The sequence below is a fragment of the Felis catus genome, chromosome B3 (genome assembly GCF_018350175.1).
Source record: "Felis catus isolate Fca126 chromosome B3, F.catus_Fca126_mat1.0, whole genome shotgun sequence".
Taxonomy (NCBI): domain Eukaryota; kingdom Metazoa; phylum Chordata; class Mammalia; order Carnivora; family Felidae; genus Felis; species Felis catus.
Window position 1 is genome coordinate 125,536,189 of NC_058373.1, and position 24,958 is coordinate 125,561,146.

The 24,958-nt window shown below is 42.4% G+C and overlaps 1 protein-coding gene and 1 long non-coding RNA gene across 7 annotated transcripts in view; one reads left to right on the top strand and one right to left on the bottom strand.

Annotated features, from left to right (window-relative positions):
• STON2 (stonin 2) overlaps window positions 1–24,958 on the bottom strand; it is a 144,318-nt gene that overhangs the window by 50,025 nt on the left and 69,335 nt on the right. For 4 of the 6 annotated variants that reach the window (XM_045060332.1, XM_045060334.1, XM_045060333.1 and 1 more), the window contains 2 exons: window positions 16,006–16,086; window positions 828–998 (listed from right to left, as the gene is read on the bottom strand). The exons of 1 other annotated variant lie outside the window; for it this stretch is intronic. In XM_045060332.1, coding sequence (XP_044916267.1) covers window positions 828–998; window positions 16,006–16,086 — 252 coding nt within the window. The remainder of the gene's footprint in view (window positions 1–827; window positions 999–16,005; window positions 16,087–24,958) is intronic. One more of the 6 variants, XM_023255907.2, reaches the window with a different exon arrangement.
• Window positions 11,571–24,791, top strand: LOC109500954. Its single transcript, XR_002158855.3, has 3 exons — window positions 11,571–11,907; window positions 12,117–12,211; window positions 24,177–24,791. It is a non-coding gene; the product is annotated as an uncharacterized LOC109500954 (long non-coding RNA).

Consider the following 24,958-nt stretch of genomic DNA (forward strand, 5'->3'; position numbering starts at 1 on the left):
AGCAATTGAGGGAGAAGTCGTTGGCACCAGCCCCATGCAAAAAAAAAAAAAAAAAAAAAAAAAACCTGCTTCCCAGCCTCCTCCGTTTGCCTTCCAACCCTCCCCTCAAAGAAGTCTCAACACACTACACAAAGATCTCAGTTTTCTCCCTTAAATACCACATGAATCCCACATTGAACATCTGACTTTCTTCTTCCCACAGCAGCACAGATTTACTTCAATACTTCCATGTTCATATATATTTAATTAGACCAACTTATCTTGTAACTCTCTTATTCACACCCCTCTGCCAGCATCCTTCATTCAACACTGAAATCTTTTAAAAAGGGTTTTCTGTTTGCTCATTTTAAGACAAAATGTCATCTTGGTCTGTTCTAAAGCTATAGTAACAAGCTACTTTTCAATTTAGTCAGAGGTGCCCATGTATTAAAATGGCCACAATCCTTAGCACTTTCCTTCCTTCAAAAGCTATCTGGTAAATGATATTCTTTGGGTTTCTTTTCTTTTCTTTTCTTTTCTTTTCTTTTCTTTTCTTTTCCTTTCTTTTTTCTTTTCTTTTCTTTTCTTTTTTTAGGAGGGCCAAAAGGGTAAACTGTACTAACCAGAAATAATTAGTATGTTAAGTTTTGTTTCAAGGCCAGACTAACAGGTTACAAGTTCTAATAAACCCTGCTGGGGGAAGACATTTCTTTGTCTTGGGACCACTGAGAGCAAACAAACAAAACACCTTTAATTCCATCAGAAACTCTCCCATCTAAACATAACTGAAAAGAAAAGCCAACACCAAAGCAAATGAACTAAGTGGTCCCGCTGCTGGCAGCCCTTACCATTGGGAGCAGAGGCCCCCTCCGGACCCCCGCAGGGGCTCTGGCTCCTCCTGGGGTGGGGTAAGGGTGGTGAGGGGTCCAGGACTTGGGTGCAGGTAGAGGTATGCTCCGTGCATGCTTGAACAGGACTCACCGCCGTCTGCCTGCCTGTCTGCCACTCCGTCCTCTCGTCTGGGTGGGAAGGGCCAAGATGAAAAAAAAAAAAAAATGTGCAGGTTACTCACTGGCCTTCCCAGGCGGGCACACCCAGGAGGAGGGAGAGGCCAAGCACAGACAGGGAGATTCTTCAGAGGCCATGCCTGAGATCTTGATTCTGATTCCTTTTGTTAATACTTCCTGAACTTTAAACCCAATCTGCACCAACATGGGTATTTTGGGGGAGGCCAATAACACTTGGGTAATTAGATTCCAAGAGCTTCATGCAAAGGTTACTTTGAAAAGGCAGTGCTTTAGTGCACGTACTTTTAAATTTAATCCTGAAATTTGTTTCCGCTGTGTTTGAGCATTAACACTAGAACAGGAAATTAGAGTAAGGGGGCAACCTTGGTGCAGGGGCCTGGAAATGCCTGGAGCAGGCAAACCTGGGTGTGATTAAGACAGTGAATTTCTCTATCTTTTAGGCACTAAATTTTAGAGAAACAGGATTCTCAACAGTCTCCTAAAGTCTGTGAACCTTGCCTTGTATAAGAGACACAGGCTTGAAATAAATAGGTATCCAGAAATCAAGATTTTAGAAATGGATTCCCACTGAAAATGCAAGACCTTGTTACCTGATAGCATGACTTCTGATAAATCCTGAAATGAAGCCTTTCATAAATGGAGGGACCCTTCAGTAATTTGTCCTTTTATCAATAGAAGGAGATGGGGAGATAGAGCCAAGGGTGAAGAGGACGGAACTAACCCTATTAGTACCGACTGGGGACGAGGTACTTCTCTTACCTAATCCTGAAAATGCATTTCTGAGGGAAGTATTCTTCCTCTTTCACATGTGAGCACCCTGAGACTCTGACGTTAGGTAGCCTGGCTAGGGCTCAGCCAGCTAGGGAATGGAAGACCCAGGATTTGGACCCAGGTTTGCTTGAATCTGAGACCCAGACTCATCCACCAGGTATGTCCCTCACAATTCCTGAAGAAATAGTCACCTTTTCTCCTTTTGCAATCCACCTAAGCCTAAGAAAATTTAAATTTTCTTAAATTTTTACATCAGTTCCAAAACTGATGTGCCGTGAAATACAATTCTGCAGGATATTAACAGGTGTAACAAAGGTTAAAAACAATGTACTGTATAGTGTTCTGTATGGTAGCTTTTCACAATCTTTAGTATACTACCATATATGGTACACCTCCAAGCTCGAGACTTAGTGTGCCACACGTCCTTTCCTGAAGCCTTTGTGAGTGGGAAAAGAGGATATTTTGGGTTGGGGAAACACTTCTAGAGATGGGTCACTGTTGTACTTTTCTCCCCCTCTGCTACAATCTGAATGTTCGCTTCCTTCCAAAATTAACATGTGGCATCCTAATGCCCAAAATGGTGTCAGGAGGTGGGGCTTCTGGGAGGTGATTACATAATAAGGGTGGAGCCCTCATGAAAGGGATTCCAAAGGGGTTTCCACACACTTGCCTAGCCCCTTCCACCATGTGAGGACACAAGGAATCTTCCACCTACAAGAGGACCCCTGCCTGACCACGTTCCCACCCCAATCTCAGATTTCCAGCCTCCAGAACTGTGAGAAATGCATTTCTGTTGTTTACAAGCTACTCAGTCTGTGGTATCTTGTTACAGCAGCCCAAGTAGACCAGGAAATCTTTTTTTTTTTAATTTATAAAAAAATTCATGACAAAAAAGTTCAAACAGCATACAAGGGTATAAAGGAAAAAGTGAGGATCTACCTATTCTTTGTAACCACCAGTCCCACTCCCCAGAGGTAAGCATTCTTAGAAATTTCTTAGGAATCTGCTTTAGAAATTTTTATGCATATGAAGCACATATGAACACCCTTTTTAAGATATCACAATTGGGATTAAAGCATACCCACAATGCGTTATTTGGCACTTAAAAAATGTTAATGATAGAGTTGAGATTTTTCATATCAGCCTACAGAATTGCTACTGATAAATCAGAGAAAAGCAAAAGGAACATCTATAATATGGGATTACTGCTTTATAAAAGGGTCCCCTACCTGGGTCACAGTATACCTCAAGACTAGAAGTCACAATGCCCAGCCTCGCCTTCCGGTTCTGTGTAACCTCCACACTTGACACTCATGTATAAGATGGAAAGAACCTAAACCCTATCTCATATCACAGGTTGTCGTGAGGATCAGTAACAATGATGACAATGACATCCCAGCCACCATTTATTGAGCAGCTACTCTGTGCCAGGCATTTTTCTTAATGCCTTCTATGTATTAATTTAAGCCTTGCTCTCAACAACCCTGTGAAGTAGGTATTACTATTAGACCCATTTTACACATTGAAAGAGCCATCTCCCACTGCATACCCAGCACACAAGTGCACAATAAATGCTTGAAGTTGTATCAATTAAGTAAACATGATGTCAGCAACCTTGCTTTGACACAATATACTCCTCACAGTGGCACTGTAAAGCGGATCCCATTTTTCCCTTAATAATGTTATAATTAAGGGTTCTGTTCCCAAACCTCACCTTGGCTTACTATAAATTCTAGACATAATAAAGTCTTGTAGAAACACAGCTACAACAAATCTCATAATCATTCAAAACAGCGAAATGAGGTTCCATGGCTCAGAGCATTTGAGAGACTGGCTGCTACAACCCCTCCTCTTTATTGATCAATGAAACCATATCCAGAAAATATGTGGGTCTTCTTGAAGACCTTGTTACACTCTCTCAGCATGAAACAATTTTTAATTGTGCATACATTTCAAACCCATGTGATTAAGGGACTCCAACATAATTCTATATGTATATACAAAATATACCGTATCACAAATCTGACACAACATTAATACATACGTTAGAACAAGCATCGAACATTTAATTAGAAGTAGCTTTCCCTGCCTCCTTAGAATTTTAAAGGTCATTTCAGGAATGGTGTGACTGACTCAGTTCTCCTAGAAAGACTAGGAATAATGTGAATACCATCTTATTCTCTCAATATATTTTCCTATAGAAGCCCTAGGCCTTCAAAATTAGTCCACTGGGTACTTTTCCCCTACACGTGGTGGTGGCAGCACTTCTACAGTTTGAGGCATCACCCTGGGCCTTAACTTTAGTTTGGGGTGCCCATGCTTTGACCCGATCCTCCTGTCCATCTCTCTCTCATTCTTTGCTTTTCTTTTTTTCCTCCCCAACTACCTTCTCAAGCAAAGAAAGCCTTGACTCCTTCCCTCCTCCAGCTGTGACTCTCACACCCATATTAGACTCTGGTCAACAGCACAGTATTGAGAATGTGATAGGAACTTATTCGTTTGGGGGGGGGGGTATTTGTCCCCCATCCTGCCCTCTTAATTTAGCACAATCGTCACATCCAATGCATTATTTCTTATTCCCAATTACATCCAGCCATGACCATCCACGAAGAAAGAAGTCTACGCCAGGAATGGATGGCGCAGCACTGCTCTGACATATGAATACACTTAAAAGACACGAAATGTTTGCTTCACCTGCTCTGCAATCAGCAGTTGGGAAGGGGGCACCTGGGGGGCTCAGTTGATTAAGTGTCTGACTTCAGCTCAGGTCATGATCTCACAGTTTGTGGCTCTGTGCTGACAGCTGGGAGCCGGGAGCCTGCTTGGGATTCTGGTTCTCCCTCTCTCTCTCTCTGCCCCTCCCCCACTCACAGTCTGTCTCTCTCTCAAAAATAAATAAACATTAAAAAAAAAAAAAGGGTTGGGAAGGAACAACAGTGCTCGATTGCATCCAAGACAGGGCTTGGGTCCCAGTTTAGTTATGTTCTGATGAAGTCAGAGGTCAGAGTTCCAGTTTCCTGGTCTCTAAAGTGAGAATCATCTACCTCATAAGGCTGTGATTGAAGATTAACTGAAAGAAGTATGTAAAACATTTTGTAAATGGCACAGCACCACACAAATATCAGATAGTGACCATCACGGCTTCCGGCTCTCTAAATGTGTTGGCGGTGGAGCACGATAATCGCTTTAAAAGAGGAACCAAGTTGTTTCTGTTCTGATTTCTGTTCTCCCACCACATGGCCTACTCAGCTGCTGTTCCCAAGGGAGGTCCATCACGATATTAACTGGCAGGTGAGCATAGATCCAGTAGAAAACAGACCAGCTTAATTTCATGTGGACACAGACATTTTCCTCCATTCTTGCTTTATCAGATTTTCCAAACTACTTCCTTTTAGCATAATTATAAACCTTTTTGCTTTAAGCCTTTAAACTTTTTGTTATAGGGGCACCTGGGTGGCTCAGTTGGTTAAGTGTCCGACTCTTGATTTTGGCTCAGGTCATGATCTCATGGTTCATGGGTTTGAGGCCCACTTCGGGCTTTGTGCTGACAGCACTGAGCTTGCTTGGGATTCTCTCTTTCCCTCTTTCTCTGCCCCTCCCCAGCTCACACACATGCTCTGTCTCTCTCTCAAAATAAATAAACTTAAAAAAAAATCTTTTTGTCATAAAAAATTTCAAGCATATATAAAAGTGGAGACAAAGGTGTAACAAACCTCCATGTATACATCACCAGCTTCAACAATTACCAACTCATTCACATCTTGTTTCACCCATTTCCCTCCCCATTCTGGATTATTTGGAAGCAAATTTTCAGTATCATATCATTTTATCCATATACATTTTTGCAGGTATCTCTAAAAGATAAGGATTCTGTGTGTAAACATAACCAAAATATTACATCAGAACTAAACTATAATTACTATATTACTGTAATCCAATATCCGGTTAGTGTTTAAATTTCTACAAACCTTTTGAAAGATTTTTTTTTTTTTTTGTACTTTGGTCAAATCAATTAGGCAACTGGTAGATACATGTTGTCTTTTCTAATCCAAAGCTTCTTCATCCATCTTTATTTTTTTTTCCTTGCGATTTATTTGTTAAAGAAGCTGGTTCGTCATATAGACTATCCCACGACCACATCTTGACAATGGTGTGATTTAACATGTTCATCTGCCCCTGTATTTCCTGTGAATTCACAGTTAAATCTAGAGGCTTGACCCAATTCATGTTTGGTTTTTGGACAGAATAGTTACTTGATAGGTGTTCTTGTGTACTTCCATCGGGAAGCAACTCATATTTGATTACCTCTGGTTGTGTGCACTTGGCAGCATTGAGAATCAGCGTCGAGGGCATTACTTCATGGGGACTGGAAAATGGTGATTTTTTCTCCCATTACGTCTTCATTTATTAAATGGGATGCTATTATTATTAAAAGTTGATATTTGACTGAAATTAAAGCATGAAATGAAATGAAAGACAAAAAAAGAAAACCATTTTTGTCTGATATATTTACAATTTTTTTTTTAATGTTTATTTATTTTTGAGACAGAGAGAGACAGAGCATGAACGGGGGAGGGGCAGAGAGAGAGGGAGACACAGAATCGGAAGCAGGCTCCAGGCTCTGAGCCATCAGCCCAGAGCCCGACGCGGGGCTCGAACTCACGGACCGTGAAATTGTGACCTGAGCTGAAGTCGGACGCTTAACCGACTGAGCCACCCAGGCGCCCCTGTCTGATATATTTTAAACAATATATCAGTTCCTTCCTATCTACATATCTCATTAATAATGAAAAGATTATTTTAAAGTTTAATTAAAAAAAAAAAACTACTCGACTTATGAGGAAACCTTCAATCAAAAGGTAGAGAAGGACTGGTCCATGGTACATCATTCAGATTCAAATGTGATTCCTTCAATTGTGAGTTTTTTTTTTAATTTTTAAAAATGTTTATTTATTTTTGAGAGAGAGAAAGAGTGTGAGCAGAGAGAGAGAGGTAGAGAGAGTCAGAGACACAGAATCTGCTGCAGGCTCCAGGCTCTGAGCTGTCAGCACAGAGCCCGACGTGGGGCTTGAGCCCATAAGCCGTGAGATCATGACCTGAGCCAAAAGCAAGAGTTGGACACTTAACCGACTGAGCCACCCAGGCACCCCACAATTGTGAGCTTTAGGACTTTGCTCAAGGTTTTTGGCATTCTTACCTTCATTTGGCATCCTTATTCTCTTTTCTCATCTATAAAATAGGCATAATAATGCCTATCTTATGACTCCTGTGAGGATTTATGGTAAAATATGCAAAGAGCCTGTTCCAGTGGCTGAAAAAATAGTAGATGCTCAATAAATTATAGTTACTACTAGTTGACCATTGTCTCCCCTGTAACTAGCACAGTGCCTGGCAAACAGCAGTAGCTCAATAAATGCTGGGTGGAAAAAGTGTTGATTCTTTTTACTCTGTCCCAAGCTGATGGTACTTTAATATTTCAAGACATTGAGGATACAGATGTGAACAAAAAGTCCCGTTCATGAATTTATGCAGGAATGGAAGAGGGAATTCTTTGCTCCCAGGGGAATTATTCTAGTCGGCTCTTTTGAAAATAAGTCCTATTAGTAACCCATGGGGTCAGGACATGAGAGGGCAGCACGACGAACTCAACTACATGAGAAGACATGAGAAGACATCAACTTTCACCAAAAGGAAAATATACCGGCATTGTCATCATATTTGACCTGAGGTGCATTAAGGCCTCACTTAGTGTGCTGGGTTTAACTGTGTCCCACAGAAATGGAGGCTAAAGTCCTAAGCTTCAGATTTGAGAATGTGACTTTATCTGAAAATAGTCTTTGAGAATGTAGCCAAGTTAATATGAGATTTTACAGCATTAGCTGGGGGCTCTAAATCTGATGACTGGTGTCCTTATAAGAGGCACCAGAGGTATCAAGGTACACAGGAAAAAAGACGGGATGAAGATAGAGTCAGAAATTAGTTATGCTGCATAAACCAAGAAATGGCAAGGATTGCCAGTAACTACCAGAAACTACAAGAGGCAGGAAGGACTGACTTTTCCCTACAGCTATCTGAGGGAACATGGCCCCACTGACATGCTGTTTGGGATTTCTAGCCCACAAAACTGTGAGAGAAAAAATTTCTCTTGTTTTAGGTCACCCAGTTTGTGGTAAGTTGTTATGGCAGCACTAGGAAACGAATACATCCAGTGAACCGAGACCAAAGGTATAGACCAATCAGCCCACCTGTGCCTGTAACTGTCTAGTGAGAAAGAGGAAAGGAGAGGGGGGAATCCCAGACAAGAGAACCTGTTCCATTTTAATTCATCTTGTATCAACTGGGCCTATGACTGACTCTTCAAAGCTATGCAAGTACCAGCAGGCAAGCCTGCTTTACCTGAAAAGCAAGTAGGCAGAAGTCATGGAACTTGTTGGCACTGACACTTTGGGAATGAGCATGCTCTCTGTGGAATCTGGCAGGCGGAAAGGGGCAACAGTGCTGTCCAGGCAGGCGTGGTGGGGACAGCACCCTAGCCTAGGCATCCACCTTTCTATCCTTAGTGTATCTCAGGAAGTCTCTATGGTCTAAAGGTGACACTCCCAAACACTCTGGTAGTCACCTAATCACGCTGAGCCCCAGCAGACCACCCCTCAACAGTTAGAAGTCAATGCAACGGTGTGGTAGGGGACCTGGCACGCAGATGGTACTGGCTTGGTACCCTTTGCAAAACCATTGTCTGGATATCTGTAAACAGAAAATTGTGATGGGGGCCATTCACAAACACTCACTGGGCCCCCTTTGTGTGCCAGGCACTGGGCTGGACACTGGAAAAATGAAGAATGAGCTACAGTCTTCGATAAAGTGATTGGATGGGACGTGGGAGCGGAGATGGCTTTTTTCCTTAAAATGTCTTTTCATGTTATAATAATGTTTTACAATAAAATGCTTAAAATTGAAACTCAGATCTAATTTTTTTTTTAAAGATGTGGGAAAAGCGGTCACAGGCAGCTGTTTTGTTATTTATTTCACAAATATATATGTGTATATATTTACAACACTGCTCAATCCTTCAGCAAGGCAATGCTCCAGGCACCTAGGGAGATAGTGCTGCCCTCCAATTTACCCCCACCCACACTGCTCGCTAACATGGGGTCAGTAACACATGATTTCACACTTAATTGGTAGCTAATTATTTCAGATGTGCTAGTTTAGCTCCCCCAGAGCAGAAATTCTCTCCTTTCACACCATCTGTTAGCACCTACTCAAAAGCCCACCATGCCCCAGGATTAGCTGGCCTTGCAGATGGAACTCTGTGACTGACTTCTACCTTTCCAGAAAACGAGCCATGACAAGCTGCCCCAGTGGTTATGTTAGGGCAAGGGAGGAGGCAGAAGAGACTGTGACTAAGAATCCCGCTCACTTTTAGGATCTGTTTAATCATTTCCTATTGGTTTGCCCTGAAATGGCACCACTGAGAGCATAGGGCAAAACATGCGAGTGGGTCTAAGGGATCCACCTATGAGGCACCAGTGCCCAGGAGACAGATGTGAGCATGCATGTACACATGCGTGCATGTGCACTAGCATGTGTACAACACCTGCAGCCTAAAGCCAATAAAGGCCTTCTCAGTGACTTTAGAATTTTATTGTCCACTGTGGCTGCCACAGATGCTTGGGATACTTGCTGGAAGCAACAAGGAGAATTGGCCCCACACGTCTCGGAAATGTGGGGGCAGGCATATTAAGTGAGACACTGTGCTAAGTTCTTCACATCTACTCTTTTATTTATTCCATTCAGAGGCGCTACCAGGTCGTCCTGACCCTGTTTCAGTGGTTGGGAAACTGGCCAGAAGGGGCAGAGCCAGGATTGGATCTCGTGCCTTGGTGAGTCTAGCAAAGACTTCCTGCATGACCACAGTTCAACACTATGGCCATATGTGCTGACAGAACCAGGATCAAGCAAAACTGTTAGTCCCCAGCCTTTTTTTTCTTCCATACCCAAAGCCATTGCTCACCAGTAGAAGCACTGAACTTTGGAGAATCAAATGATTCCACAAGGCTGGCCTCTACACATACCTCCAGCCTTGGACAGAGGAGAAAAAGAGAACCCCACTGTTAACTACCAAAGTAAGTTGAAAAGCTGCATCCTCCCTCCTCTGCATGCTCAGCAGCTAATTGAGGTTAGAGCCATAGAAACCAAACAAAAGGCTCCCAGGAGCCCACACTGCCTAGCCTAACTGCTGCCAGCCACTGTGGGAAGAGAAAAAGGGAGCCCCTCCCTCCTTCATTCCTCAACAGCTTAATGAAGATTTGGCCTGTCATCTTCCCAGGGACAAATTCTGTGGCTATCTGAAAGGGACTGACTTTTATTTTCAAACAACATAGCAGATCCGCCTTTGAAACCAGAGTCAGCAATAAAATGGGTCATAAACATGTATATGAGGTTATAAGACCTGAGAGGTGACTGGATTTCTCCCAGCCCTAAAATGAAACTCCTTAGGAAGTCCCTCAATGTCACCACTGGGGAGGTAGGGAAAGTTGGTGGAGGTCATGGCTTTCACTGTGCCACTAATACAGATGGCACTTTTTAGGCCAGGACCTCCTTGGTCTTGAAGCTACAGGCTTAGCTGCCTGATGCCGTGTACCAGCAAATGAGAATATCCAGCTTTCTTTGCAAGTTAGGCATGATTCTGAAAAAAAGCCACATTCACACTCTAAAATGTCCACGATTCTAGCATACAAATGGCAGACTGATGGACTGACCAACTGAATGAATAAATAAGTACCATAAGCAAATACTATCTTTGAATCCAGCAAAGAAAACCCAATCATTTTCTTCTTAAAGTTATTTTTTAATCTTCTTTAAATCCCTCTTTCAGGGAGAGAAATTTCCCGGGAAGAAGCTGTCATGATTCAGATATTAGAATATTTTACTATTAATATCTCCAAGGGCCTTGAACTTCTTTGTCGTCTTCGAAGAACTAAGCCGACAAGTTGGCTATTTCTGGGACTGAGCATGTCTAGCTGTTTTCACAAAGGGAAGAAGTTATCACATGAAAACAGATAGATTTTTCCTTTATGGGTCTAAGACATGATGATCATAATAACTCTAATTATTATTAGTGACTCTAAAAATTATTATGATTTTATTGGACGATATGACATCTATTAAATACATCTACTATATCAAGTGTTTTTCTTTGTGTATTATAGTGTTTTTATTCACCTTCATAACAACCCTCTAAAACTGTTACTAGATGGGTCTAATTTTGCATATGAAGACACTGATGCTTGGGGCCCCTGGGTGGCTCAGTCGGTTAAGCGGTCTGATTCTTGATTTTGTCTCAGGTCATGATCCCAGGGTGATGAGATGAGCCAGGTCAGGCTCTGTGCTGGCTGTGGAGCCTGCTTAAGATTCTCTCTCACTCTCTGCCCCTCCCCTCCTAAAAATAAATAAAAACAAAGACACTGAAGCTCAGAAAAGTTAAGTGCATTATACAAAGTCAAACTGCTAGTAAGTAGGGAAGCCAGTGTTCAAATTAGGCAGCTAGCCTCCAAAGGACTAGTGAGTAGATGGTAAAGTGATACCTCATCCACTGCAACGGTATATGAACACAGCACGGGTTACCTCTCTAGGAAGTGCTTCCTTCAAAACAAGAGGTGTTCAGGCAATGACTACCAGAGTGAGAACTTCAGCTGCACTTGGGATTCAGGTCCCTGGTGATACTCAGCTCTGCCAATTCCACTGCATTGCACTACTTAGTATCAACACGCTTTTATTTTCTAGGTTTGGATGGATCCTATAGATAGATTTTTCATCTTTGTCAGAAAGTATGTCATTCAAAGAGCAGAGGATCAGTTTGGGATCCCAGGTGATATCCCAATTCCTATCTAAAGAAAAGGTCTTGGTTTGCACACCTGTTCTGAAACTGCCTCTCTGCCTTCGTCTTGGAAGCGGACGGCAATCTGAGCTTGTCAAAGTTTGTGTTCTAAAGCCAGTCTCTGCAGTGGGAAAGATGCTACACGGCACCTGCAGTGCACATTACTCTCAAGCAAGCTCCAGTCAGAATGGATGTCAAGGTTCAAGCACGGCCATGAGGCTAAAGATAATCCTGATAATAAGAGGCCAGGTAAGACTCCATTAAACCAGCCTTACATAAGTCACCGTGCTGCCTCCAGAGCATTAGTAACTGGCCAAACCAATGCCCACGTCCTCACTGTTGGAAGTGCTGAATCTAACAAGTACCTATAAAAGAGAAGTGAAATAATATATTTGTTGAAAGATGGCTCATTTTTCCTCCCTGTTTTTTTTCCTTCTCTTCATTTACTTAAATATTAGGACACCATTCAAGTCTCACCACCCATTATACAGCTTTCAAAACAAAGGAGTTTGATAACGTGCTGAGTTCATCATCCAGCCATGAATTAATTAAGGTAAGAATCATGACCAAGTTTCTAGAACCTCTAAAATAGTGAAAACAACCACCTTTTATTTTTCTGAGGGCCCACAACTAAAATTCTAGCCCTTAAGCAAGCTCTTCATATCTGTCTCCCTTTCTGCTTCCAGTTCTTTGCCAATGTCTCCAAAATGCCTTTCCTGGGCATCTGGAAGAAAAGGGATCTTCCTTTAGGGATCTGAAGCACGTGGGCTGTTGTTACTTCCACAAGTGAGGCTGGTGCAAGGAAGCCCTGGCAAGTGGAAGGCAGAGATAGAGCAGGGGAAGAGCAGTGAAGAATAAACACACCAGGAGGTTTGGAAACACCTGACAGCAACTGGTGTGCCACCACGGGGAGCCAGGCTGCTCTCCTGAATAAAGATGTACTGCCCCTTCAAGCCATCTCACTTATAAAATTATTAAGTACTGGGGTGCCTGCATGGCTCAGTTGGTTAAACGTCCGAGTCTTGATTTCAGCTTAGGTCATGATCCCAGGATCGTGGGATCTAGCCCTGCATCTGCCTCTGTGATGAGCATGGAGCCTGCTTAACGTTCGCTCTTTCTCTCCCTCTGCCCCTCTCTTCCACTCATGCGCACACACACACTCTATCTCTAAAATAAAAAAAAAAATTAAAATAAGTACTAGGGATGTAATGTATAACATGATGAGCATAGTTAACACCACTGTAGATATACAGAAAAGTTACTAAGAGAGTAGATCCTGAGCACTGGGTGTTGTATGGAAACCAATTTGACAATAAATTTCATATATAAATAAAAAAAAAAAGAGAGTAGATCCTAAGAATTCTCATCACAAAGAGAAATTTTTTTAATTTTCTTCTTTTATACGAGAAGATGGATATTAGCTGAACTTATTGTAGTAGGCATTTCACAACATATGTATATCAAATCATTCCATGGTACACCTTAAACTTATACAGTGATGTAAGTCAGCTACTTTTTTCAATAAAACTGGAAAGAAAGAATGCCTTCCTTCCCAAAAGACTGGCTGCCAATTTTAACTACAAGAGTCAGCACTAAAAATGTGACCCTTTCCCTGTATGAAGACTGACAAGAGATACTCTCCAAGAACCAGCTCTCTGTGGTAATGGAAAGGAAAGGAAATAGGAAGAAAGAACTGAGAGAAAGAAAAGAAGAAAGTAGGGAACAAGAGATCTTAGTACAAACCCTAATCATGATGCTCTCAAAACTGACCAAGTATGTCTTCCCCACCCTAACATTTCTGCCGTTTCCATCTAACAAGATGTTCAGGGACGGTCTGGAGAGACAGATGAAACAGAAGAAGGTGCTGGTTGAAGAAAAGCCACTGTTTCACCTCTCAAGAGCTGTTCTTTCTTTTGGTTCCATGGACACAGCTGGACTATCAGTCCTGTGGCTACATGAAAAACCCTGCATCTACAAGGGAGATACAGGACAGAATGGAGGGAGGGGAAAAAGATCTAAATTAGAGGGAGACCAGGATTTCAAACCACGGCTGTGCATTCCACAAGCTTCATAAATAATATTCTTGGATTTACTATGGAGTCAGTCCTGCCAAAATTTACACTACAACTTGAAACCTAATTGATGAAGGTCTTTCAAAAAAACGTCAACATGAGGGGCGCCTGGGTGGCTTGGTCGGTTGAGCGTCTGACTTCGGCTCAGGTCATGATTTCACGGTCCGTGAGTTCGAGCCCCGCGTCGGGCTCTGTGCTGACAGCTCAGAGCCTGGAGCCTGTTTCAGATTCTGTGTCTCCCTCTCTCTCTGCCCCTCCCCTGTTCATGCTCTGTCTCTCTCTGTCTCAAAAATAAATAAATGTTAAAAAAAATTTTTTTAAATGTCAACATGAGAAAAGGCAACATTGAAAAAACTGTTTTGTTAAGAGTAAGAATTAATGAAGCATATTTAGGGGAGAGAGAATTTAGTGATGTGGGAGAGAGACAAATACACAATATGCAATGGGGTGGTGCTTGAAGGAGCTAGGTTCTTGATGAGGCAAAAGGATCAAATCAAAACTTTGGTTTTTAGCAGAGCTTAGCAGCATAGAGACTGTGAATATCTGGTAGGAGTCACCCAGGACTGACAACTGTCCAAGGGTATGGTGGCAGGTCAGGGTTCTCTGACTGAGAACTCTAAGGCTACTCATAGAGTATTGAAGAAAAAAACTGCCCTTGGGGTCCAGCCAGGGTTGGAAAGCAAGTGAAACCAGGAAATCACCCAAGAAGTTCCAGCTGAAAATGAGATCCGAAGCTTGGCATGTCGTAGAACAGCTGAGAGGACAAGTTCCAGTAATAGCTGACATCTATATAATGTTCCTGGTTTATAAGGTAACTTGACATTGCCTACTTCACCTTATTTCTCAACAAATCCTGTGAGGTAGTCAGGTAGAGTGGGTATCACTATTGCTGTGTTCCCGATGAAGACATGGAGACTTGGAGAGGTGAGGTGATTTGCCAAAGTCTTATCGCTGCTAAGCTGGAGAGCAAGCCCTCCAAATGCTCATTTCACTACACCACAACCTCAGAGTACTGGAAATATCATTAAGGGAAAGATAGACTTAAGAGGACATAAGTCAAGGGCCAACATCAGCAGTGTGACGTGCATGAACTGGGCAGACAGTGGTAGAAGTGGGGCACTGGAGGTTCACCTAAAAGTGTGGAATGATGGCAGCTCAACAGTGGCACCGAAAGTAATTTAGGGGAGTGGGCATTACACTAGTCCTCCCAAGGTTTGAGAAATTAAGGCCACTGAGAGAGCAGGGGAAGCCAGACTCCTTCAGGACAAGGAATTATGAGGAACACACTATACAGGCAGAGAAGGCAGGAATATTTCCTCACCAGCAGCTAGGGTTCAATAACTACAAGACAGCTTGGGGTAGAGTGAGTGTATGCATTAGTGAGTGAATAAATGAACGGAAGCCAAAGGAGCAGGGCAGAGGGTTCTGACCTCTAATACATGATCAGCAACAGCACGGCTGAGCAAGATTTCAGGCCAAGAGGTGGTAGGGTTCCATCAGTGACAGGAAAGGAGGTAGAAGAGGTCATGGAACCTTCCCAAGATTCTAACTAGAATATTAGTGTGAGGATGTGAGAACTTCTGTGAGCTTCAGCTGAGACAGCATACATCAAAGTAGCTGATGGTGCCTGGCAAATGGTAGGTACTCAATAAGCTTTGGCCAAAGCTGCAATTGAGTCACGTGGACCTTGGGGAGTTTTCTCCTCACTGTTGACTTGTCTCTCGGTGAAATGTTTACTGATACTATTCTAGGCAATGTGTTTGAGGTGATCTAATAAGGAATCAGACATTGACATTGCTCTTACCCCCAGGGCACATCTGATAGAGACTACAGTATAATCGGGTGGCGAATATTCACTTGGTCAGCACATAATTATCAAGCATCCGCTATGTGCCAGGCACTGGTGATACATCAACAACATCACAAAGTCTCTGCACACACAGAGTTCATGTGGGCACGACAATCAGAAACAGGCAAATATCCTCAGGTGGGGTTAAGTGCAATGGAGAAACACAAGCAGGTAAGGAGACAGTAAATTGGGTGCAGGTGACTCTGTGTTAGATGGGGTGATCCAAGGAGGTGGTAAACGAGCAGAGACCTGAATGGAATAAGAGAGCAAGATGTGTGAAATTATTGAAGAACAGCCTTGCAGACAGAGGGAACAGCAAGGGAAAGAGCCTAGAGGCACAGAACACCAAGTGGGCCAGTCTGGGATGAATATGATAAACAAGAAGTTGGTAGGGACACAGTGGAGCTACTGAGAAGTGACTCCTACCTTGGGGTGTTGGTGCATCTCTGGGGCGCATGACAAGGAATCCAAGGTGGCTTCCCAGAGGAGTAGGCACTTGGGCTGGACCTTAATAGAGAAACACCATTTGTACTCGTGGCAAAGGAACACTGCAAAGCAAAGTCCAAAGGGAGGAAAGCAAAAGGTGTATGTGTGGAGAACAAAAAAGTTTGGTTTGGATGGAGAGCACATTTGATAGAGGGAAATGGTTAAAAATCATACTGGAAAGGTAAGACATGGCCAGAATTGAGGGAAGAGGGAGTGGGCAAGAAATGGCAGAAGGTAAGGAGACATGTAATTTTTGAACATGTACTATCCACTAGGCATGGGGATAGATACTTTGTAATATTTCACTTAATTTTTATTTATTTCAATATATTTCTTAGTAAATACTTCCTGATACACATTGTCAGCCTCATGTTATAGGTGAGAAACAGGCTAGGGAAGGTTACACCTGAGTGTGACTCGTGGATGTTGAGGTAAGGAGGTCAAAGTTTGGGCAGGGGAAATCACGGAAGGTTTGTAAACACAGGAGGGACATGGGCAGCACCATGCCACCCTGGGATGAAACAGGCTGCGACTCCAGGACCAGGGGACAAGCAAATGACAGTTCAGATCTCAGACTATCAAATTCTGGGATTAGTGGTCTTATTTCTCTTGTATTTCCAAGGCCACAGGGCACAACGCTAGGTCTACATTAGGTTGTCAGATCTTGATTAATAATCTACCTGACCTGAAGTTCAAACACAAGAAAAGCACAGCACCTGTTCAATGTACTCCTCCTTGTCTTGTGAGTGGGGTTATGTGTGAGACACCGGGGCTGTTCTTTCTGACAAGTCAAAAAGGAATGACTTACAGGTCCTTTGACACTGAAAAGTTGCATTTGTTTGTTTTAAATAAAACAGATTGCAACACACCAATACAATGGAACACTACTCATCAATAGAAAACAATGAATTACTGATACATGCAACATGGATGAGTCTCCAAATAATTATGCTGAGTGAAAGAACCCAAATTAGAGAGGCTACTGTATAATTCCATTTCTATAAATTCTTGAAAGTGCAAACAAATCTGCATAAGCAGAGAGTGGGTACCTGGGGCGGGAGGTGGGGGGACAGTGAGAAAGGGAGGGTTACAAATGGACACGAGGAACTATTGGGTGTTCCTCAGATATGCTCATTATCCTCATTATGGTGATGACTTCACAGATGTATATGTGTGTCAAAGCACATCACGCTGTACATTATAAATATTCATAATATAGTCTATGTCTATTACACTTCAGTAAAGCTGGGGGAAAATATAATGGTGTAGAGTTTAAACAGGGGCCCTGTAATCATATGAATTTCTTAACTTTTGTGGCATAGACTTGTCATGTTCATAAATATTGGTGTTCTCTGCTTTCTGGCCACATACTTAGGCCACATTTTCCAGCCTCTCTGGCTATAAGGCGTGGCCAGGCCCTGAGTTCTGCCAATACGATGTTCTCCTTCCCCTCCCATCCACTACCTGACTGGAGGAGACTCTGAGGACACATCGTAGCTTGGGTCCCTGCACTCTGGAGCATGGAACCCTGTCCCCACCCTGCATTCACAGTGGTATGAATGAGAAATAAACTTGGAACCATATAGAAACACTGAAATCTTGGACTTGTTAGAGTGGTTAGTCTCCTAGACAAGGACATTATATAAATAATAATAATTAATAGTTAGCAACATAATATACAGTCTATTAAACCTATAAAGTATAATGTAAAGTGTATCATTAGTATAGTGTGTTATATAGTACATATTAATAAATTAATCAGTGTATTAATATTCCTAATACCAACATTAATATTGGTAGCAGAACAGAGAGCAAACCATTGAAACTTAATAGGCCTTAGTTTCCTCCTCTGTGAAAAGGGAGAAGGTTTTTCTGCTTATCTCACAGGCTATAATAAATAATAAATAAAATTATGTATGTGAAAGCTTTTTGAAAATAAGCGTACCTTTCACCTACAATATAATTACCGTAACTGCTATTATGAATATCTCTATTTGATTTCCTGAGGCCTAGTTTATGGTTTTACTTCCAGTGAGGTCCAGGTGACTTTTCTTTGTTCCAAGCCAGAAAGACCTCACCCTTAGCTCTAGTAAGTGCCTCATACTTGATATGATATGAGAAGACAGAATCTGAAGACCATTCATGGGGACCATTCTTTTTGGTACAAGACGGGAGACACGTGGGTAGATACATTCAAATGTAAATTCATAGATAATGGATACATTTAAAAAAAATAAAAATACTATCCACTATTCTTTTTTTTGTTGTTGTTAAAAAATTTTTTTCAAGTGTTTGTTTATTTTGAGAGAGACAGAGACAGCGCAAGTTGGGGGGGGGGTGGGCAGAGAGAGAGGAAGAGAGAGAATCCCAAGCAGGCCCTATTGTCAGCACAGAGCCTGACATGGAGCTTGAACCCATGAAACTGCGAGATCATGACCTGCGCTGAAACCAAGAGGCAGATGCTTAATCGACTGAGCTGCCCAGGCACTCCTACTACCCACTATTCTTCATATTAGGAGCTTCATTTGTATTTTCTCATTTTATGAGTTTCCCCCCAAAATCTGAACCTGAATTTGATTTCTGGAAGGTCACAAGGGAAGTGACAAAAGACAGATGTATCGATAATTGAAACCATCACTACTGGAAAAAGGACCTGAAATGTCACTGAATGCTAACAATTCACCAGCAGCAACAGAGGGATCACAGCAGTATGGGGCCTGTACGCGCCCACTCAAGAACTCCAGTCAACTCCTGGGATTTGTTTCAGACTCTCCTGGGTAGTGCTACCATGCACATAACAAAAAGTTGTGCCAATATCCTATTTGAAGTGGGTAAAGTAGGACGACTTCAACGAATGTCACGTCTTCATTTTGGAATTAGTGACCTTAATCTAAACGATGCCACAGTTAACAGATTAGCCCAGAATCTCAATGGCTTATTACACGATTTACATCTCACATCTGTCAAGAATCCGCCATGGCTCTGTCGCACATCATTCCAAGGCCCAGGCCGGAAGAGCGGCCCCTGTCTAGACCATCAGACTCACCCCCAAGCATTGGTGGGCACTGCCCTAAGGATTCAGATGCTGGCTAACATAGGTCTCAGTATTTAAAAGTACAGACCAAGCTAAAACCTATTAAATGAAGTGTATCCTATCCTCCTCGATGAGTATGTGTTCATAACAAACCAGAAGGCCAAGATGGAATGGCAGCTTGTTGGGCCCCTTGGGGCTCCACACAGAAACATCACTGTGTAGGAGGAAGTGGCCCTGCCTGAGGCTTGCCCCCTTCCTTCTCCTCCAGCCCAGCCCACCCCAGCCTGCACTGGGGAGGCTCCCCCTGGCCCCACACTCAAGCTCCATTCTCAGCCCGTCTGCCTGGGGCTGCACACACCAGCAGTGTGGGCTGTGCCTGGGTGCACAAGTCCAGGACGAAGCCAGGGAGCAGGCCTGTGGCTGTGTAGGAAGAGGGTCCTGGAGTCCTGGGTACAGGGACTGTGCTCTGGAAGATGGGAAGTGAGGACCAGTGAAGCCAGAGGAACACCAAAACAGGGTCCAAGCCAGGGTCTGCCTGAGGGTGACATGTGGGGGCTCTGACAAAGGGAAAAGGAGTGGTGTTGGAAGCACACGGAACTCTGTGCCTGAAGTATCACGTCCACCTGCATTTCACCAGCCAAGCCTGATGTCAATGGGGCAGGAATAGAATATCATTCTGCAGGAGTGTATATGCGGGGCGGGGGGGGGGGGGGTGCTACATCAGAGAGAGGGATGGTGAATATTTTCACCAGGAATAGCATCTTCTTTCCTTAGACACCAGTACTGGGATGTTTAAGGAAGGAGGGGGAAAATATTCAGGAGTTTGAAAATAAATATTAACAGCTCACAACTGGTTGATTTCTAAACGCAGTGAAATGGCAAAGTGCCTTGCAAATAGCAAACACTCAGTGAAAAGGGGGGAACTGGACTGAAATATGCCAAAGTGGAAAATGCCCCCACAATCCCAGCATCCTCTGCAGGAAAAGGACAATTACTTGGCAAAGGGAAAACAGTAAGTCTCCCGGGATACATTCTGGCTCAAACTAATAACGTGTTGCTTGAGGCAACCAATTTGTACAAAACAAGCCAATCCTGAAGTCGGGGGTGGTGGGGCGGAGGGGGGGGAGGGTGAGCAGGCGGGGCATGCAAGTAAACCTGGCAGCTGCTCCCGAAACCCCCGCTGTCCTCCCTCCCACCTCTTCTCAGGAAAGCTTTTCCTCCGGATCTCACTTCTGCAGAAAAAAGGCAGACACGAGTAGTTTCACAGGCATGTTGAGTGAGCCCACCCTTCAGCCAATGAGATCTGAGAGAATAAAAGAAACTGCCTTTCTGTAAAGGTGGTTTATAAAAACTAGCCAGACATAAAATAGAACATATTTGGGGCTTGATTTAGCTGTTTTTCTACAACTTTAAGAAATTTTCTTACCACCGACTGGATGCTAGCTCTTAAATAGGAGGAATTCTAAAAACTACATTATATTGCCATCATCATAATGGCAACTCCTTACCATATTCCAGGAACTTTATGGACCTGGTCTCATTTAACCCTCAGAACAAGCTTGCAAGGTCAGTATTACCATTATTATTTCCATTCCGCAGCTGAGACACTAAAAGTCAGTGTGATTAAATAATTTGCTGACGGGGCACCTGGGTGGCTCAGTTGGTTGGGTGGCCGACTATAGCTCAGGTCATAATCTCGCGGTCTGTGAGTTCAAGCCCCGCGTCAGGCTCTGTCCTGAGTGCTCAGAACCTGGAGCCTGCTTCCGATTGTATGCCTCCCTCTCTCTCTGCCCCTTCCCTGCTTGCTCTCTCCCTGTCTGTCTCTCTCTCTCAAAAATAATAAACAATAAAAAAAATTTAAAAAGAAAATAATTTGCTGAATATCAAAGAGCAGGAGAGTAGCGGAGATGGTGTTTGGTCTATCAAACCCAGAGAACGACAGCTTTCCATTACACTGTAACTACCTCCTGCCAAGAATAAACAACTAGCATTACATCAGTGAAAACTTAAACACAAGTACATGACTGCAGTATCTGAAATACTAGCCACCCCCCTCTAAAGCAAAGAGGCCAGCACTCAATACTCTCCCCCAACAAATAAGCCTGCCCCAAACAGACACATCTATCATATAAAAACTTTCAAAACAGCTTCTGTAACATATTTAATTTTCTAAATTCATTTTTCATTTTTTATTTTTTCTGATTTTTAGAGTGATCTGGAATATTATACATAATTCAGATTTGCAGAAATATAGTAAGGAAAGTCCCTGAGATAATCAATATTATCAGTTTGGGATATATCTTGCCAAACTTTTTTCTATATACTTAGATACACACACACACACACACACGCACACACATGCACACACAGACGAATACAGCAAAAGTATATAGAGGCCAATATAGCAAAATGATTATATATTCTATCCTCTAACCTTTTTCTTTTTTTTTAATGTTTATTTATTTTGAGAGAGAGAAGTGGGGAGGGGCAGAGAGAAAGGGAGACAGAGAATCCCAAGCAGGCTCCAAGTTGTCAGCACAGAGTCCGACGTAGGGCTTGAATTCACAAACCATGAGATCACGACCTGAGCCAAAACCAAGAGTCGTGCCACCCAGGCACCCCTTCAACCTCTCTTTTTCAATTAACAATATAATTGGATCACTTTCCCTGACTGCATAGCATTCCATTTTACTTGATTACTTGGTTGGATATTTGGGTTTTGTTTGCTTTTACTAATATAAACAGTGCTGCATGGCATACTCAGGTACATGTCTAGTTATTTTCTAGGGACAAAATAACAGTTACAGACTGTGACATTTAAATTAATACTAAGGGTTAGAAAGGTCTTTCCACACTCCAGGCATGCAAAGTCACAATTCTCCACTCCCAACACAAGAATGCTTTCAATCATTTACACTTTACCAAGCTAACAGATATTCTTGTTTCATCTGTACAACTGAATAGGGATTAATCAGCTCTTTATATCACTTCTTTGCATTTCTTCTTTTATGAACTAACATATTTACTTTTGAACTAGCATGTAAGCCAACGAGTCTAGCAGGACCCACCAAGCCATTCTGTAGATAAGCAGGTGAAAAGGCTGAGCGAGGGATTTATTAAGCATAAGCAATTCCTTTCCCCTTAGTATAGCTGTGGGAAGTAGGCTCTAAGTGGAGCATCAGATGCAGATTCCAGTTTCTATAGCAAGTCACACTGCTAATGATGGTTCCAGAAAGACTATAGATGACGAGTGTATAGTGTCAATCTGCATATCTTGGGCAGGGAAGGGAGAAGACTTTTAAGTTGTGTTTACATCATGTTATGGGCTGAACTGTGTGTCCCCAAATTCATACGTTGAAATGTTAACCCCCTAGTACCTCAGCATGTGGTTGTATTTGGAGATAGGGTCTTTAAAGAGATTGTTAAATTAAAGTGAGGTCTCAAGGGTGGGCCCTAATCCAGTATGACCATCCTTGTAAGAAGAAGAGATCAGGACACAGACACACCTAGAGACAATACCATTTGAATACATAGGGCAGAGACTTCAGAAGAAACCAACTCTACTAATGTCTTGATCTCAGACTTATGGCCTTCAGAATTATGAGGAAATAAATTTCTGTGGTTTAAGCCATTCAGCCTATGGCCGCCCTAGTAAACAAATACAATTAGCACTCCACATAAGTTGTCCATTTCACAGTAAAAGAGCTGATGAACACCCTTGGTGCTTCCACTTTGAAGGGCTAACATCTTGTTGACATTTATAACCCTGTGTCTAGCACTTCTCTCTGTTTCTAGATGAACTGTAAGATGGTGACATGAATTTGTTCTTGAGGCTCATGGCAGATGTGACTCCTGCCAAAGACAGCTGCCCTTTTAGAGGAAATAGCATAATCCATTTCCTCACTTGATCCATAATCTATTTCCTCACTTAAGCTGAGAATTCATTTTCTCCCTTGAAAGAAGCATGAAAAGTTAACTCCCATTTCTGAAGAAAGCCTATGTTAATAAAACATTAATAAAGAGCCTTTCTAAGCTCTGAGGACTTTGCAAATGGAAGGAAGAGATGCCACTGTGGTAAAGTCAGGTAAGGTGAGAACAGATCTGTTAGGAAAAAAGCACTTTAGCACATCTTCAATAAGATGGCCTGCCACTCACTGCAAAAGAGCCCCCAAAGAGAATTACAAAGACCCAGACCTTGTCCCACCTAGACTTCAGCACCAGGAAAATAAATGTGTGATCTAAAATACATTAGCTTGGGGGTCAAGAGACTTTCCATGGCCATGTCTCATCAAGGTGCCAAAATTATTAAGAAAAAAAACAAAAAAACCCCAACATGATTCTTTGGATCTGAGGGGCTTTTAACTTGTTCATGAGTGAACTGAACCCTCAAGAAAGAGGATCCATTGCTTATTTCAGGGGGGAAAAAAGAAGAAAAAACGTTTAGAGAGGACTGAAATGAAGAATAGCCAGTTGTGCCTGGCCAAAAATCTCTTAGGGTTTTAAATGATTCAAAGGGTGGGTAAGGGACAAGGAATTATAAGGCCTGACTCTGCTGCTAATACTTAGTCCTTGGCTTTCCCCCCCCCATAAAATGAAGAAATTCTACTAAGTGATCTCTTAAATTTCCTCTAACTTTAAAGGTCTATGATAGTTAAAGGATCCAAACCAATCATTATGATCCCAGACAAAATACGAAGCCGTCTATTTCCAGAAGCTTCTGGGCTAATGACAACACTTGAGAGGGCATGGCATACTAGCACTGTGGTTTGAGCTTTTTACGTCCACTGATATTTTGTTGAGTTTGAGTTAACATTTTATTACCTGAAAAAAGCACAGCTCATGATTCTTTTTGGAGCCTGACTTTGCTGGGTACTGAGTGCTTTGCACAAGAGCCTCAGTGAGCAAGCCCTAATCTCATTTACACCAGTGATATTATACCACTCACCCGGGGAGCTACTTAAAGTGGAATATAACATCTTAAATGGAATCTGATGACATACATTTAAAATATTCCATAAGATAATTAAAAATTATGACCAGATAAACTCATTTCTATTTTTCCAAATTCTCTTTCTAGATGAGTATACTTGCGACCAAGGTACCTGGAAGCAAATTTTTCTTTTTTCTGAGGTGGGAGGCAAGGATATAACATTGATGCAATCTGGCAACAAGAGATGTGACTAAAAACATCCACTGGACACCTCATTAGTTCCAGACACTGTACTGGAGACCAGACTGTTGGAACAATCCAAGTAGGAAAATATCGGTGTTGCTGCCCTCAAGGACCTGAGTATCGTCGGGAAATGAATGAACCACTCAAAGACCTCTCCTGACAAAAATAGAAGAGCTGGAACAGGTACTATGACCTAGAGTAAAGCTGGGGAGAGAACTTTCTCAGGGTAGCTCACTCAGGAATGCCCCATCTTTAGGAACATACACGGCACAAAGTAAGGATTCTGCATGAGAAAACTTCTTTTGAATTTTGTCTTAAACAATCAGTAAGACTTTGTCATATGGGGGGAAAAAAAGGAGTTACTCAGGGTAAAAAGCAGGAGTAAGTAGAGGAATAGAAATGGAACATTTTGGGGCACCTGGGTGGCTCAGTTGGTTAATTGTCTGATTAATCATGACTCAGGTCATGATCTCATGGTTTGTGGGTTCAAGCCCCATGTCAGGCTCTGTGCTGACAGCTCAAAGGGTGGAGCCTGCTTCAGATTCTGTGTCTCCCTCTTTCTCTGTCCTCTCTCTCAAAATAAATAAATAAATAAATAAATAAATAAATAAATAAATAAATAAATAAATAAAAATAAACATTAAAAAAAGAAATGGAACATTTTGAAGCATAATGAGAGAAACAGT